At 40.0% G+C, this 17,019-nt stretch overlaps 1 protein-coding gene across 1 annotated transcript; it reads right to left on the reverse strand.

Moving 5' to 3' along the window:
* Nucleotides 1-9,215: 9,215 nt before the first annotated feature.
* On the reverse strand, nucleotides 9,216-16,296 carry LOC8052921 (venom protease-like). Its single transcript, XM_029972150.3, has 5 exons — nucleotides 16,174-16,296; nucleotides 15,761-15,858; nucleotides 14,904-15,196; nucleotides 11,746-11,879; nucleotides 9,216-9,404 (listed from the first exon to the last, which is right to left on the reverse strand). The coding sequence occupies exons 1-5, from the start codon at nucleotides 16,294-16,296 to the stop codon at nucleotides 9,216-9,218; spliced, it is 837 nt and encodes a 278-aa protein (XP_029828010.3).
* Between the last annotated feature and the right edge of the window lie 723 nt (nucleotides 16,297-17,019).

The raw sequence follows: 17,019 nt of genomic DNA on the forward strand, positions 1-17,019 counted from the left end.
TGTCAGTTTTCTTCGATTGCGTGCTACGCACTTACACCCAACATAATCACGTCGGAAAGGAACGCAGGTAACACTTAATATTAGGCAAGTTTAGGGGCATCCCCGACACAACCTGGCCAAGATTCAGTATCGTTGCCAAAAAATATGCGGACAGTTTGTTGTCGATTTCGCCGCTTAGATAATAAAATTGCCGGTCTGCACCGGATAAGGGCTTATGAACTAAAATTCAATGATTCAAGATAATCCTTTCAGCCTAATTGCTTTACTTATAATTTGGAATTAAAGAGACCGGACGGCCGGCACGTAAATCGGGGTTGTCACCACGAAGTCAATCGGCAGTTCAAGCCGCTGCCCGGTTAAAAGGGCTGAGTCGAACACATCCACCTACTTATATACAGGGTGTTTTTTTTTTTTAATCTGACACATTTCTTGAAAAAAAAACAAACAAACAAACGTGAAAGCTACACTAATGCAGTTTGCGCAGATGGGTTACAAGGCCAGGCGGGCATTATGTGGGTGTATAATCTTTGCAATAAGTCGGCTAATTACTTAAAATTCGTTAATTAACTTTTTAGTTAGTGAAAATAGACATGTAGTCCCAATTAGAAACTTGCTGATAACCATCGAAAACCACTAAATCAACTATTTTTAGAAGGGTATAACGCAGTGGCAGCATTTCTCAGCGTTCTGTTAAAACGCTTCATTTGGACGCGTTTCTAGATTTCGGTTTTTTACCGGTGCGCATCTTTATGCCCGCGGTCCTGCTCCCCGGTGGTCGCGGCGCGAACCACCCCTTGCCTCCCTTGTAGAATGGAGGGAGGTAGGGCGCACATGTGTTGCGCGTCTGAGCCACTGGGGAGCAGGACCGCGGGCGCGGTGTTGCGCTCCGATAAGAAACCGAAATCTGGAAACGCGTCCGAATGGAGAGTTTTTACAGAACGCCGTAAAATGCTGCTGCCGGCGTTCTATCCTTCCAAAAATAGTTCATTTAGTGGTTTCGGATGATGCTCAGCAAGTTTCTAATTGGTAATATATGTCTAGTTTTACTGATTAAAAAGTTAATTAACGAATTTTAATTAATTAGCCGACTTATCGCAAAAATTAGCCACCTACACTATGTCCGCCTGGCCGTATAACCCATCTGCACAAACCGCATTAGTGTAGCTTTCACGTTTTTTTATTTTTTTTAACAAATGTGTAAAAGAAAAAAAAAAAGAAAAAACACCCTGTATATTTGTGAGTCCATTGAGCGTAGTGAGAGCGCGGGCTCCTTGGCATTACTGTCTTTATGGGGCAAAAACTTGTTGTTGAAGTCAAAGAGATGAGCGAGGGGAATATTATGCAAAAATGAATACATGGGTGATACACTCTGCTTACTAGGCTTTGTCTTTGGCATGGAGGAACTAACTTAACTCCGTTTTAATTTGATATGTTGAGGTTAGGTTGCAAACGATGAACATATATTGATATGCGCTCTAAATAAGGCCGCCTTCTTCGTACATCTAAAAAATTTGAGTTTACTGTTACCCCGGAAGTAAAAGTTAAAGAGGCCAACCCGCCTTGGCGAGTCAGTCTCGTCCTTGCTCATTCGCGAACATTCTATGTCGAATATTCTAGATGCCAAGTGTCGCAGATTAGGAGCCTTGTGCAGTCGTGCCGAATCACTCAGACCAGGGTGTAAGATAGACAGGTGGGGAAACGGCCCATAGAAGCCCACCGCAGCGCCTTGAGCGGATTGTGTACTCGACTGCTTGCGGGGATTCCCGATTTGCGACAGATAGCGCTGCGGCGAGAGGATAAAAATTGGAATCGGATTTGCATGAAACTCTATGGGAGAGTGCGAAAACTAAACCGAGAGCATGACAGTCTTGCATTGAAAATCCACGAGAAACCATCTCCGTCAGTTTAGCCGGTCGCCACCGGTCGCCCACCCTGAGTGAGAGTTCGCGGTGCTCCACATAGATGGCGTCACAGTAAAAGAGAAAACCAAGGGGGACACAATCCGGTCGCTCATTTGGCTCTCGTTTCCCCACCTGTCTTACACCCTAACTCAGACTCTTCCGACGACGAGGCACTCTCTCTCGCACTTTCGCTTTAGCCAGCCCTCACGCCTGACTCCGCGATGTTCGCTGCTGCTGTTTCGACACTCATTTTTTTTTTTTTTTTGTTTCTGGCACAAGTTTCACGATTAAACCTAATTATTTTCGGTTTACGCTCGTCGAGCCTTTTTCCATCCACGACAATGTTATCCTACTGATTAAACAATTAACACTCTGGAATCGTAAGGAGACATGGCCACCCAGGCAGTCTCTGACTAAAGCCGAAATGTGCAGTCATATATTTCTATAAAATACTATGCAACTACACAAAATACGTTTTCTTTTTGTATTCTTGCGTACTGTCGAAGTTTCAGAGTCAGAGTCGAACCCCGGCTTCGTCTGATAATTTTTTTTTCTTCAGCCGTTGTAGAATTTAATTTGATTGAGCCGTTTTACGTCTATGTGCATCTGCATTGTATGCATGACGGTGTATTCTAATAACTTTATATAGGTTAAGAAAAGGAAGGTAAAACAATGGGCCATAAAAGTTAACGACGTGCCCTGAGCGAGGTTCTGACTATCAGTTCCTTCAGGCACCATATAAAAGTATGCATAACTATGCGGCCAAAACGTCTCCTCGAAAACGACGTCTCGCCAAGAGAGCTCGAGCTGTGTTGACGATCATCAGTGGCACAGAAAGTGTGGCAGCCTATTTGCCTGGAGTAAAGAAAAAAAAGTGAAATCCTTTTTCTGTTCTTGTAACTTGCATCTCGTGTAAATCTCTCACTATGAGTTATTGATCTTCGCTTGATAATTACACCTTCGACAACGCAATGTAAAACCAAAATGTCGCTCCTTGACATCGCTACGGGCGCGGCTTAAAGCTAGCTCTGAAGTTCTTATTCATGCGATGTGATGACCAAGATGGACTTCTGTCGATTTTCCCATGAGCATTTCAATTTCTACACCGAGTACTAGTTACGCCGAAGTGGTGCGTGCGGCTTCCGCTTGTTTGCGTATTGCTCTTGCTCTTGTGTTTGTTCTGCTTTTCCTGGCGCTTCTGCGACAACTAGTTCAAGGACCCTCGGCGTGAGGTAAGGCTCGAAGGCCAGGAGAATGCATTCCGAATCTGTTATTCTCGCGTTAGATAAGGATTGAGGTCGCGAACACCAACGACTAGCGAGACCTTCGTGTCTTTTATGGGGGTTCGGATGCTTCCATTCTGCCGTAGGTGACTGTCAAATGCACCCTTTGTATTGCTGCGTAGAGACTACAATGAATGAACGCGGCACATTGTGTAAATTGAAAAAAAAAGAAGGCGAATGCATAAGTTTATGATTAATTGCGTGGGTTATCTTGACGGTCGCACACGGTAACCGCAGGAAGTAATGTTAATAGAATTGTTTTGAGCAGAGATGGCTGTTCTTCTGAAGATTAGATTACCCAAAAAGGACGCCGAAGAATCAGCTCTCTGCAGAACGGTCAAAGGACTACGAAATAAACATAGGCTTACGGAACTGCAGCTTTCAAAGCATTTTAATTTCAACTTGAAAATTTATTCCCAGCGCCGATTCGAATCTATGTTGTAAAAATTTTAAACCAATTAGTTTTTTGTCTTGCCATGCATGTAATGAAAAGACTTTGCTGAGTCCCGTACCAGTTACTTTACATGCGTCGAATCTCAATTTTGTATAAGAATGGCGCTAGTCTTGGGAAGTTTTCAAGAAAGTAAACGTCTTACGTGAAACGCGTGCTCACCATTTTGTAAGATTTAGCTAAACCGCAAAAACTTCTAAATCGCTGTTACTACTAAATCGCTGTTACTACTAGCGATTTAGTAGTACCAGGTTGCTGAAATGAATGATTCCCCGGCCATAATTACTCCATTTTGACATCTTGCCACCAAAATGAATAAATGAGGCCTATATCAGGTTAAAGGGATATATCTATTCCATCAAACAGTACGCAATGACATATCGGCCATGCAAATTAACGGTCCAATTATATTTATATGCTCCAGGTAATCGGACTCGGACGCAATGCTCGCAAACGCTGTTGTGGAAGCCAGCTGTGGACGCTCTTTTTGAATGGCTGAAAAATGTGTAACGACCTTTTGAACGCTTGGCGTACTCTTAAGACGAGTGTCGACATCTGTTTTGCTATCTTGTCCTAGTCATCAATGTAGCCAAAGCGGAACCGAAATAGTGCATTGGGCTCAACGAGGTAGCGGGTCTTAGGGGGATAAGCTGGCAGCTTAAAGTGACCCCCAATCGGCCGCCGCCATGTTGCACATTTTTTACCACTAGACACGCGACCTTGTAGTTTTACGTCTAGGTTTTAACAAGGTACCGCGCACAAATATTTGCGTATGGATCTTTAATAACAGTACCGACGAGATAACTTATGTTTCGTTTGTTTTAAGTTCAAAATAGGCTTTTAAGACAAAACCTCGGGCAGCTTCGCAATGCCTCCACTATATGCCGTCAGCCGGAGTGCTGTATTTTAGGTTTTTATTGGAGCTAGAGACTGATCTCTGGGGCTAAAAGTACCGAGAAAATAGTTTATCATGTTTTTTACAGTGATCGCAATAAAAATCTTGGTTCAGTTTTGCTTAAAAGTCTCGGGATTTAGTGCGGTCACGTGTCTAGTGGTCAAAATTGTACAACATGGCGGCAGCCAAGGGGGGTCACTTTTGCCTGGTAATCGGGATGCCAGTTTATCGCTCTAAGCCCCTGTAACTCGTTGATCTGACTACGCGACACGATGTCATACGTGAGAGAGAAAAATCGGTTCTTATTTATTAATCTAAAAAATGTTTTAAATTACACGTTTCAAGGGTTCTTTAGCCGCAATACTTCAACGGTAAGGGGTGATAGCACAGTTTCTTTCGATCTTGCTTTGCCCGCCGTTTAGGTTTTTTCGTCCCCTTCAGACGGGACAGCACTTGTGTGCGTGAAGGTTACGTCTAATTCAGGCCTATTTTATTCCAGAGATTGTTACTGTAGGCACAACGTTTATGGTTCAAATGTCTTTTGTCGTTAATTATTAGTTAAGCGTTTTAAGGTATCTTTCAGCACCTCTGGTGACAGCGAGGCAGCAGGTAGACATGACGGGCGCCATTTCAACAACGAACCGAATAATGAATTGTGGACGCAAGCAAACGCATATTTTTTTATGGGCTTGCTGAAAGCGTGAACTTTGTTTTTGGTGTTAAAGACGTTTCAAAGACCAATCCCCTTCACCTGCGGATCTTTCACCGACTCTTGATGCCCGGTGTCAAGACTCGCACGGACACTACTCGGGTCTGCTATAAGGTAAACGTACTTTTTAAGGTCATACACCTCAAAATTATAAGGCTAGATATAACTTACGTCTTGTTTTCTGTCCTTTTCACGTTTAGACTGTGGACACGTTAGCAGGTAGTATTTTTGATAGCGACCGTCCTAATTCACTAAATATGCTAACGGCTCCAACGTAGACTTTAACAATTCGCCGCTAGAAAGAAATCAAAGACGAAACTATTTAATAATGTTCTATTTTATAAATAATTGGGGTGCGATGTTTCTTCTCTTAGCTGTTTCTTTATTACCGCATAAAGGTGTCTCCGACTGTTGCTTGATTCCTGAATTATCCGGTTTGTGCCCCCTATAGCGCAGAGGCCCTCCTCTGGCGATTCAGTGTCCACCCAAATAAGCTCTCAGGTAGCTTGAGGAGAACGTTCATAAAATTACTTTTGCGGAGCGTTATAATATAAAATAAATCTAAAGCGCAGGCTTTTACTTTTATTCAATATGGTAGTGCGAACACTTATGTAAGCGATTGAGGGGGGACCGTCTCAGTTCATGTTGAGAACCAACCTTATAGTCTAAGAGAAGACTTTTTCGTCGTTAGAATTCCACAGCGATCGATATGAATTAAAGTTAAATAAATTCACGAATAAGTGAAGATGTAATTAAGCGCATCAGAAGGCCATATTAATTTATCGAGTTTTTTTATTCTGTAGCAAGTTACTGTACTGAGAAGGAAGTCATATATCAAATACTAAACAAGAAATGAGATGTATTGTTTTCGTATACATGTAAAAAAAAGAGCAACGGAAACTTTAAGGTTTGATAAAAGAATGAATTATTTAGTAATTTACTGCAAGAGGAAATAATTATTTAAAAATACGTCTTCGTAGAAACAATGACCAACAACCAGTAAAACATTATAGAATAGCCGCAGACGCCGCAGGGAAGCGAGGACGAGCACAAAACATCTGAAGATTATTGGAAAGTTTCGTGATTGTCCCTTTTTTTATCCGACGCCTCCGGTCTATCAAACATATGCAGCATAAACGAGCCCGTTTGTTTACTAATTCTATCTTAAGCTAGTAACTGTAGTATGAAGCTGTAAGATCCGTTAATTATAAAGTTAATAAAATATGCATTCACCTTTGATTTAGAAGACGGCCAATGTTTGTTTTCTGCTTTTATTGTCACAAATACCAGTTCGTAAGTTCCCGTATAATTTTATTTCTACTACCTTATCTTCCGGACTTCAGTCCTCATTTGGTGCATAGTGCGCAGGGGCAAATTTGGGGTCAAAAGTAAAAGTATTTGCTTAGATCGTCCTCACCCGGTAGATAATTTCCTCCCCGTGCATTGTCCGCACATAGTGCCTAGTCCTAACGTAAAAAAGTATCCTACACTGCACACCTTGACAAATGCCTACTGTATTAGCTCGCAAAGAAGCTTTCGCAAATAAATCAACATTAATATAGTCCGTTACTCGTAAAATCCTTCAGGACTTGTCACAGCAAACGATCTAGAGAACAAATCATTGCATAGTCCGCACCTGTAGATAGTCCGCATCGGCTCAATTTCTAACGTTTAAACATGTATACTCCGCGGACTATACTCCAGAAAATACGGTAGTTTTAGACATTCTTAAAAGCATATGCGTTAATGCCACAGAAACCAAACAAAGACACTGGTTTTATTATAAAAAATTGTTGAACTTTTGTTTTGCTTACATGTTTTTTCGTAAAATATATAATTATCTGCGTTTATTTAGGCTTTATATATGCTCTAACACACTTCCCCTTTTTCATAGATGTATAATAGTATAAAGCATCATTTTAGGCTTGTTCTACAAGCTAATTAAAAAGTCGTAAATCAATAAGTTACCGAATAAAAATATAGTTTTAAACAATTAATGTCAAGGTCTTTGCTTGTCTGACCCCGACATTGATGAATATGTTACGCGTTTACACACATCCAACACTATATATTAAGTCATACAACAAATACGATTCAGTCATTTTAAACATTTATTACCGATAACAGTTTAATAACAATCAAATAAAAACTTAAAAATTGTAACAGTATGTACAGCATTGCACAATTGAGTCTCCACTGCAATCGGCGAACGTTTATAGTTATGAAGTGTTTTCTTTGCAGTCAAAATATAGAGATCACTATGCTAGTACTCAGAGATTCTACAAAAAAGGATTTAAAACATTTTGACAAGTGAAAGTTGAGAATTCTGATCTGATCCGACCACTTTATTATATTGTAATATTATACAATATTTTATAGATGCAAAAATGTACATAACAATACTACGCGAGAAGAAAATCAATTTTAGGGCGGTCATTTGGGGGCTTAAAAAAAGCCTGGAATAAAATATTTAATATTGGAAAATACTTCTGACACAAGACTTTTTTTTCACATTATGCGTGCATGAATATGAACGATTGCAGACTGCGGGTGATAACGGAAAATATTTTATCCATAGTTCCATGCTTCAAAAAAGTTATCAGAATGAGTTTATTCTCGAAACATTATTAATTACAGCAGGATATTGAAGTCCTGTTTTTGTCCCCTGCATATAAATATGTATGTATACATATACATTGCAATGGCACATGAAAAATACATAAATAAATACTGCCATTATGGTTCGTGGTATTTACAGATGAAACCATACTCAATGTGCTGAAACACCCACTGATATTCTACAATGCATTTGTGCTGGTTGGTCCCACAGATTTTAGGTACGTCATTTCCGAAACTACCTGAGGGATGTTTTCGTCCAATCTATAGAACAATTATTTTATATTCAGAGAACGCAATATCTGAAGAATGATGATAGTTTAAACATTCGACTAGTATTTCTAACAAAAATATCTTCAGTTATCACAGTGAATTTCTACGCACATGACGGGTGAATATAAATTAAACGCGAGCAAGCAAGCAACACTAACGAATATGGCTCTACTGCCAGTAAGGCGAGAAGGTAAAGTCTGGAATCAGTACCTAGACGCCAATACTCTTCTATTGTGATGAATGTTTTAAAAGTGAATTAGTATTAATACTTCTCTAGTTTGCTTTTGACGTGCATATATTCGTTAAAGGTATAGCCGATATTGCGCTTTAAAATTTTCCCATTAAGGCCTGCGACTCTGCTTATGTTGCAGTGCATGAATCTTGAGCTTTTCAAAGCTTGTTTTTTCAGATGAATTCGTGTATATTCCACAAAAGTTGAAAACAACAACAATAAGAAAGAACCCCATTATATAAAAATAAAGGATGACTAGCATTCCTTAATTCAATCGCCAAGAGACAGATCTCGAAGTCAATTTCATTAGGCCACCGCTGCTGCTGCCACGCAACGAGGGAACCGTAATCTTCCTACACGCACGACTAAAGCCCTTCGATGTGTTTGCGTTTGCCTTGCGAGTAGCCTCAAATGCGCCAGTGCGAAAGGCCCGTGTCTTGAATGGCCCTGGAAAGAAAATGACTGCACAGCACTGAAATGAGCGGCACTTGGAATGAAATGGCGGCGGAGCACCCGCTCGTGGCGCGTGTCTTGAGCGTTTTCATAACAATGGTTGGCGGTACTTTTAAGCATGAATTTTATCAAGGGAATTTACTCGATACAACACGGTTGGGGGTCTTTGCGAGCAGAGCACGAGGCGGCACGAGCTGTCTCGTAAACTGGCACCTGCCTCCTATGAACTGCAGTTATGGCGGCGTCACGCGTGCGTGGAATGCTTAGTGAGATCAGTCTATTTGAAGAGAAAATGGATATCTTAAGTTACTTGCTACTTGTCTGCTGAGTAATGTTAAGCATGAACCTGTAGACAACAAAAACTGTCACTCAGTTAAAACACATGGAGCACGAGACGGTATTTCAGAATTTTGCAACGTAAGCCTGGTTGTCGTCTTCGGTGATGTGGTCCATGATCCAGGGCAGGAAGGCCGTCACTCTGGTGTAGATGCCGGGCGAGCGAGGTTGGGCACATCCGTCACCCGCTGCCACCACGCCGACGACGACGTATCGCCTCTCATTGACAGCAAGCAAGGGTCCGCCGGAGTCTCCCTAAAACGGATATTTGGCGATTAATTTTCTAAATCAGCTAACGCTAACTACAGTTTCCTAGATAACTCTTTGTGAAATTCCCTAGCAGCGTAAGCACAGGTTAAAATAAAATATGGCGGGATTTGAAATCTTACAGAGGTTCTATACACAAAACTACTGTGCACACTATGTGCACATGCTTATGTCGTGGCTTCGGGCTATGACATACCTCAGTCAAAACAACACAATTGAAGGTCCGTCACTTTCTTCCCCTGTCGTTGTGCAAGTAGACATCGAGAAGACGCTTGAGCGTAACTCATCTGGCCTGATGCACTAACAGGGCCGCACAGTTTAGAAACTTAACTCTGTGGGCTCTGCTCAGAAGAGCTTACAGCTAAATAAATTTGGTTGCGGCAACTCCTCTATACATGGGTGTTGATTTAAATTATATAGAAACATCGTCTTTATTCAAAGTGCAATACCTATGTTGTAAATTGTAAAACGAAAGCTTTAGGACACCCCTATACCCTAAAGGTGTGTTACACCTTTTGGCTGTAGTGACATGAAGGAATAATTATGTTTATTCTATTTTTATACTAATCAGCGCTAAACGGTGCATCTCTAAGAATATAAGGTAACCTTAAATTAATTGCAAAATAAAAATAACAAATAAATTACCGTGACTAGGGATGTGGCGATATATCTCAAATTTTTCAGAAGTATATAACATGACAAAAACATCAAACTATAGTGCTATGGTAGCCAAGGTTACCATTCGATTACATAAAACAAAGAAATAGCTAGTTTTTTGTTCCCATAGTTGTCATTTTAGAAGATTTATAACTTCAGAAGATTTATAACTTCTAAAATTAGGATTTTTAGTACATGGTTTTAAATGCTTTACGATGAAATAAATTCATGAACCCAAGCACAGGCATTTGTACGTATTCGAAAATACAAGGCATTTTATTTTTCAAGGTTTTATGTGCTTGCAATTCTACGTTAACGTCATGTTATTACATTTTCTTTCATATGAAACAAAAAAAAAAATAACGTCTGCATTCACACATTTTTTCTACAATAGTAACATTTTACAAAAAAAATGTGCCAAACATAATTTAGTATTTACTACACTGACATTTCTTTTGGATGGCTATCAAAGTACGAGTATATCACGAGGTTAGGTTCCGGTTACTGAGTATTCAGGAACCAGTATTGAATACAGTGTTCTGTAAGCAGGCAGCAGGCTATTCCTTCTGCCAACCTAAATGGTAAGTTCTTATCTTCTGTGAATTGCTCTTAAATTGTGAAAATTTTCTGTGGATTATTCTTTCTTTGTTTAATATATTCAAATTATTTAGAAAAGAAATTAGAGTAGGTAAAACATATAACCTGTTTCAATATTATTATGCCACAAATATCCTTCCACGAAACAAACGACTATGCATTGTAATTTACGACAAGGTAATATATCAATTCCCTTACAACAATACCACATATAACTATGTACTGCTTATAGCGATCGGTTTCTAGCGTTTCTAGACTAGAAACGTACAGTTTCTAGTCCAGATACAACCATAATCGGTTAGCTCGATTAAATTTTCGGGTTTTCTCATTATTGTTATGATTTGACGGCACGAGAAACATCATAAATTCTTTTAATACGCTCATCGGAAGTTTGCGTATGTTGCCCTCAAGGCAACTCAGCGCCTTCAGTTCATTGTCAATCTCAAGGTGATAGGTTAGGTAGTCGCAATGAACGTGGGATTCGCCGTAGCACACTATACCTGGGATTTACGCTTCTGTAGCGCCTTGTTTAGCAAAATCTTAAATAGTACAGCCTGCATGTAAAATATTAAGTTAATTTAGCAGCTGCCTTTTGGAAACAATTTTTATAAAAATGCTTTAATATTTCTGGGCCAGATTTCTCCTATATAAATCGGAAACAAGATGAGCCAAAGAAAGTTATCGAATTGCATCGGATAATTTAGGACCGACTAAGAAACGATTATACTGTTGATATAATATCAACAAAATCTGTGCCAAGCATGTGACATGTGACCTAGTATATAGGCATTATAATAAAACTGCAATCAGTATTGCAATAACAGATTTCTGGACGAACTAAGCTTGGTAATATATATTTTTCGGTGTCATAATACCGTGACCCCAATCTCTCAGGCGACTAACAACGCCAAACGTGGGACAAACAGGTCTGATGCGCAAGCCTCAAGTGAAGCAAATCAAAAAAGTTTTGAATATTACATTTGTTAACTCATCTAATTGCGGTCTTGTTAGTTACTAGCTACGACAATCGGATTATTACTCAGAATTTTCTTTGAGATAGCTGAGTTCAACTTACATGACAGGCATCTCTTCCTCCCTGCTCAATGCCGGCACACATGTGGTTATCCAGAACCCGCATAGAATGGTTTGAAAGCCATGTGTTGCAAATTTGATTGTCGAAAACGGTGAGGGTTGCTTTCCGGGGTACCTCTGTTATAGAAAGTGCATATCACGTTTAAGAAATGTTGGTCATAATGCTTCAGTCATCCGTCACACAACACTCTGAACGCAGAATGCAACGAAACTTTAGGTTCATACGAGTGCAATGAACAATGTGAACCCTACTTTTGTTCAATAAAGTAGTCAGTCTGTAGAGAAGCCGTTAACATGCTCGTTTTTCTAGCATGAAAAACGAAAAATAGAAAAAATAGTGGTTACTTTAATGTACCCATACGACGAGATGTTTCTAGTTCAGACGGTTACTTTGATATTTGGATGCACAACAAAGTTGAGAAATTTAGTACTTTGAATAAATTGAGATTTCATTCAATCATCTGTCGGCAAGAAGTTAGGAATGTGATTCTATAGAATTATAGACATTTCCATCACTTATAACCCGGGGGAAAAATGCCGAGTCACTTAGATATCGACGCATGCGGAGCCTCTGATATACCGCGCAATAGAGCTACATCATATGCTTAGCGTTCCAGAGGCCAGCAGACAAAAATGGAAACGCACAGAAGGTGAGTTTTGCAAAGGTCTATAAAACTTCCAGGAATCAAGAAATGATTTCTCAAGTTCTTAACCCTCAGCTTTTCTCCTCAACTCAAAACCGAAATGAGAGATCACGTGGTCGTGTCGTGCTTGAGCACCAGATGCGAGGATTCCAAGCTTTCACCGTGCTTTTTAAGCATACCATGGAACTTATCATTGGCCAGGGATGATAAGTACCCTTAATGCACTCATTTACCGCGAACGCGGATCCAAATATTCGTGAGATGGATTGATTGTTTACAAGGGCATGTGTCCGAGTGACGCAGTGCTTCTGCCCAATACGGGAGCTGGGGCCGGCTTACGTGCTTTGAGTACTGCAGGTGTCTCACAGTCAAAATGCGAGTGCTTTCGCAGAAAAGGAAGTACGAAATAAATCTCTATTTGCCAAGTTTCTTACCGAAATGTAGGTTTTTTTATTTACTACCCTCTTTTTTCTCGTCCACTAAACAATGTGCGATTGGTGAACTCCCCATTCAAAATGACTTATGCCAGCCCAAACGTCATTTCTGACCCCTTTGAAATGGATTTTGGGCTGGAATAACTGATTTTAGATTGGTATTTCACTAATCGCATACAGTTTAGTGGGTCCAAAAAAGATGGTAGAAAGTCAATTTTTGGTAAGCAGATTTGAAAATATTGCGGACTATTTCGTACCCTCTTTCTTTTAAAAACTCTACGACTTTTCACTGCGGTGGATCCTCGGTGCCCAAGCATGTCAGCCTACTCCAGCTCACGCATAAAACACGAGCGCTGCGTCACTCGGACGTATGTGTTTCAACAGTCAATCCGTCAACGAATATTTGGATTCATTCGCGTTCGTAGGCAATGAGTGCATTCACGGAACTCATTACCACTTGCGAATAACAATTTTTATGGTGTGCTTTAAAAAAAGAGAAGATTGCTAAAAGCTTACTTATTTGAAAATAAAGCGATTTTCGACGAAAGAAAAAAGTTTACTAAGTTACTACGTACCGTGCGCTCAGGTTCGGTGCAAATTAAAAAAAGAAAAAAGACACAGCAAAAAGTCATTGCAGGGTCCTGTTAAGTATTTTGCTTGCGCTACAGTTTCATTCTGAAGCATTCTACTTTAATTTCGAGAGACACAAGGACCATCGTTTCATAGAAAATTAATGCTGTACTGCATCTCGTGAGTTGCATGCAACAGAGGCAGAAGCACAGGCGCGAGGGCCTGGCTTTCATATTTGCTTTCCTTTCACGAGCACTCGCGAAACCAAAGCACACCTGAAAGCCACGTGCCCACGCATTTGCCTTTGCCGTTGCTGCACACAACTCCTGAGATAGAGTTTTGGTATCTGACATGCTTTGACAGAACAATAAATTATTTTCTTTACTTATTTTTGCGCTGATATAACTCTCATAATTTTTTTAATTGAAACATGTGGGTTAGAAGTTGCTTTCGCTGGGATTCGTATATTAAAAAAGCACATGTTGAAAAACTGCTTTTTTGTAACCAAAAAAAAAATCAAGAAAAAGCAGAAAAGAAAAGGCCGAGGCTTAGTCTCTTTGAATCTACGCAGTCAGCAAATCCGAGATTCAAAATCAAGAAGCAGTTGGAAACCATGCGCGTGCGCTGTTGTTGAAGCATCATTTGGTTTTCTTCGTCTTTCCTTCCCCTTTCAATAACGAGCTGAGGAGGAGAGGTGCAAGTAGAGTCCATATCCCTTCTCTTTTATAGAATGTGTAAAAAAGTAATTCAACAAATCCACTATCTACTGTGAAACTTGGGACTGTTCCTAGTAAACTTTTTCTATTGTTTGTTACCTCCATAAAAACCGGTAGTATATTAGCTTGCTTAGTGGAAAGAATGCAATGATACTATATTTGACACGCGGTCGCCCTATATTTGCCATGCGTACAAGTACGCAACGGAACTCTCGGTAGGTAAGACCCCTCACCCATTCAGTTTTTCTTTTTATACTATAAAATATATATCTTTTGACATTAAAAGCTTCTCGACATTGTTCACACGGAAAATTAGCCGGTTATATTCATTTTGAAACGTAGGTTTGGTGTAGTGTTTGTACACAATACCAGGCTCGTGCACGTCTGATAGGGAAGTGTTTTTATGTTCCGCACGAAAATATAGGTAGCATTTGCAGCGTTTTCAAATAAACGAGATGTTTTGTGTTGTTGCTGATCCCATCAACATCTCATTGCAATCAAGCAAGACAAATCCAACGTCACCGTCATTGGTATTCGCCTAATGTCGACCAAACTATTTATCTTGCATATGTGCAGAACTGTATAATTTTTTTGGGGCACTGGCATTAAACATGGAAGCACATAAAACACAAGTTGATTTTGATTTCTAACAAAAAATTTAGCGACGACTCAAAATAAAGAAGTAGGTCTCCAGAGATCCTGTAAAAAACTTACATGGATATTATCGGTTTAATAAACAGTTAATGTTTATATAAAAACAAGAATAATCTTACACACCTGGAGTTCTTGTTAGATCTTCGGCCACTTGTCCCCATCCTACCACGGTCACGTTGATGCCGGTTGTGTCGGCTAGTGTGAGCCCTGGGAGGCATGCTGGCTGTGCGTAGGCGCTGTAGCGGATAGCCCGGCTCAGCCGCACCAGTGCGATGTCGTTGTCATACTTCTTCACCTTGCGGTAATCAGGGTGCAGCACCAGCTTGTCAATCGGAATAGTTGTCGGTGGCATACGATGCTCCTTCTGGCGCAGGTTGTATTCAGCCACCTTTACCACAAAGTTGGATTTCTTGTACCTGGAGGCACGGGAAGGATTGCTTGGTTTATTAGCCTTTGCAAATTTGGCGCTCAAACTTCAAATAATATCTAGCGTACAGGTACATTGCATTAAAAGTGTTTTTGTGCGCGAGAAATGTTTTCTTGTGTGCCTGAAGTAAAAACAACTCTAGTATTCGCTGACTGCTTTTGTCATCGATAATGAGCCTTCTATTTTTTCGTCGGTGAAGCTAAAGTGACATGCACTAAATGAATCATGATCATTTAAGTTTCCAAACCCGATATCTCAATTTACCAGCTGAACTAGGCATGAACATACCTCCTAGTTATAGGGTAAATTGCCGTAAGTGTTCCAGATATAAATGGTGTGAAGTGCCAACTTTCGTAAAACGTGTTTTTGTGCAATATTTAGTATATTATTATATGGGAAATCGAGGCAAAGGCCTGCAATTAATAAAAACGTTTGTTTTAAAATTTTGTATTGTCGTCTGAAACATGATGAGACTTTGTGTTAGGGCCCCAGTATTTGGCTGACTTTTTATAGAAGATAACAAAGCTGCAGCAATTAAACTGTCTGCACCTACCCGTAAAAGCAATGAGCCGCTGTGAGAATCCATCTCTCGTTTAGTATAGTGCCACCGCATTTGTTCTCGCCCAAGGATGGTACAAATTGGATGGACACCTGTTAAAAAAGAAAGTATGAATAAAACCGTCAAGCTATTTATTTGAGCGTATTTTGAACAATATGATTCCAAATATTCACGAAGCTTAGAGGAAATGCAGCTGTTATATAAGGGCCTGTGAAGCTTTATGTCTTAGAACTGCTTTCGAAACATTTATCTCGGCATTATTAAAGGGTAAAAATATTTGTTTGAAAAAATACACAGTGTGCTGGGGTTCCATGAGACATCATTGGGACTGTGCACTGTTCAGGTGTAAACATATTTTCTAACTTTATCAAGAAGATCTAATTTAATTAGGTAGAACTATGACCTACCAGCCAGGGGAATTCTCCATCGTATGCCGTTTGACCTCCAACCACCCTGGCCCGCCTTGCCGTGCGAACTCCGCAGGTGCGATGTGGTTCTGCAATAACATATTGAGCATGATGCGAATGCATACTTTATTCATTCGACATTGGTTTACGCTCCTAGGAGAAATTCACAAATTTGCGGTGCAGACCAGCCTTCTGCGACAAATGCAGTGGTCCTCAAACTCAACCCTGCACGATATGTTTTGTTTTTGACAATGTTCATGGAGTTTTTTCGTTTACCCATCGAAATATGTGGTAAAGTTTTCACTTTCCTATTAAAACCTCTCCTGGGTTAGACATTCCATTCTGCATGCAATAATTAATTTAGTTTCAGTAGCAGGCAGGTTATCAATATTTGGGTATCCGAGTAGCGTGTTTAAGTTTGAAGAGCTCTGTGAATGAAAAATAAAAAAAGTATAATTAAGATGGTTGAAAACTTGCGCACACCAAAAACAACAAAAAACATTTATTCTTATTTTAGAACTTTAGTTATAATGGTTCCCATTAATTTAAATAGTGTTGAATCCGCAGCGGAATTCGGAAACATTAATTGAAAGACGCATTTAGGAATTTTCGTACTACAACAACAGCGTCGCTTCCGCTGCAAAAAACTATGTCATCTGGAACAAATGTTCATGAGGCACTGCACATTGAAACACCAGTACTTGTAATAGACGCGCGATCTCTTGGAGGCAAACAAACACATTAGAAATACAGCACAATAGAACAGCGCTGCACAGCGGCATCTATGAAACACTTTTGCCACATTGACATTTTAAGTCGTTGCTCATGTGCTCTGCCTCAAATGCA

This window comes from Ixodes scapularis, unplaced genomic scaffold (genome assembly GCF_016920785.2).
Source record: "Ixodes scapularis isolate PalLabHiFi unplaced genomic scaffold, ASM1692078v2 PGA_scaffold0__279_contigs__length_252992795, whole genome shotgun sequence".
NCBI lineage: Eukaryota > Metazoa > Arthropoda > Arachnida > Ixodida > Ixodidae > Ixodes > Ixodes scapularis.

What these genes read in the sequence shown, in the direction of transcription:
- LOC8052921 (XM_029972150.3), bottom strand. Translation starts at nt 16,296, where the DNA reads ATGCATTCGCATCATGCTCAATATGTTATTGCAGAACCACATCGCACC. An exon ending in GCGGCTCATTGCTTTTACGG is followed by an intron (nt 15,197 to 15,760) that starts GTAGGTGCAGAC and finishes CCGTGCCTCCAG; the next exon opens with GTACAAGAAATCCAACTTTG. An exon ending in AGATCTAACAAGAACTCCAG is followed by an intron (nt 11,880 to 14,903) that starts GTGTGTAAGATT and finishes TTTCTATAACAG; the next exon opens with AGGTACCCCGGAAAGCAACC.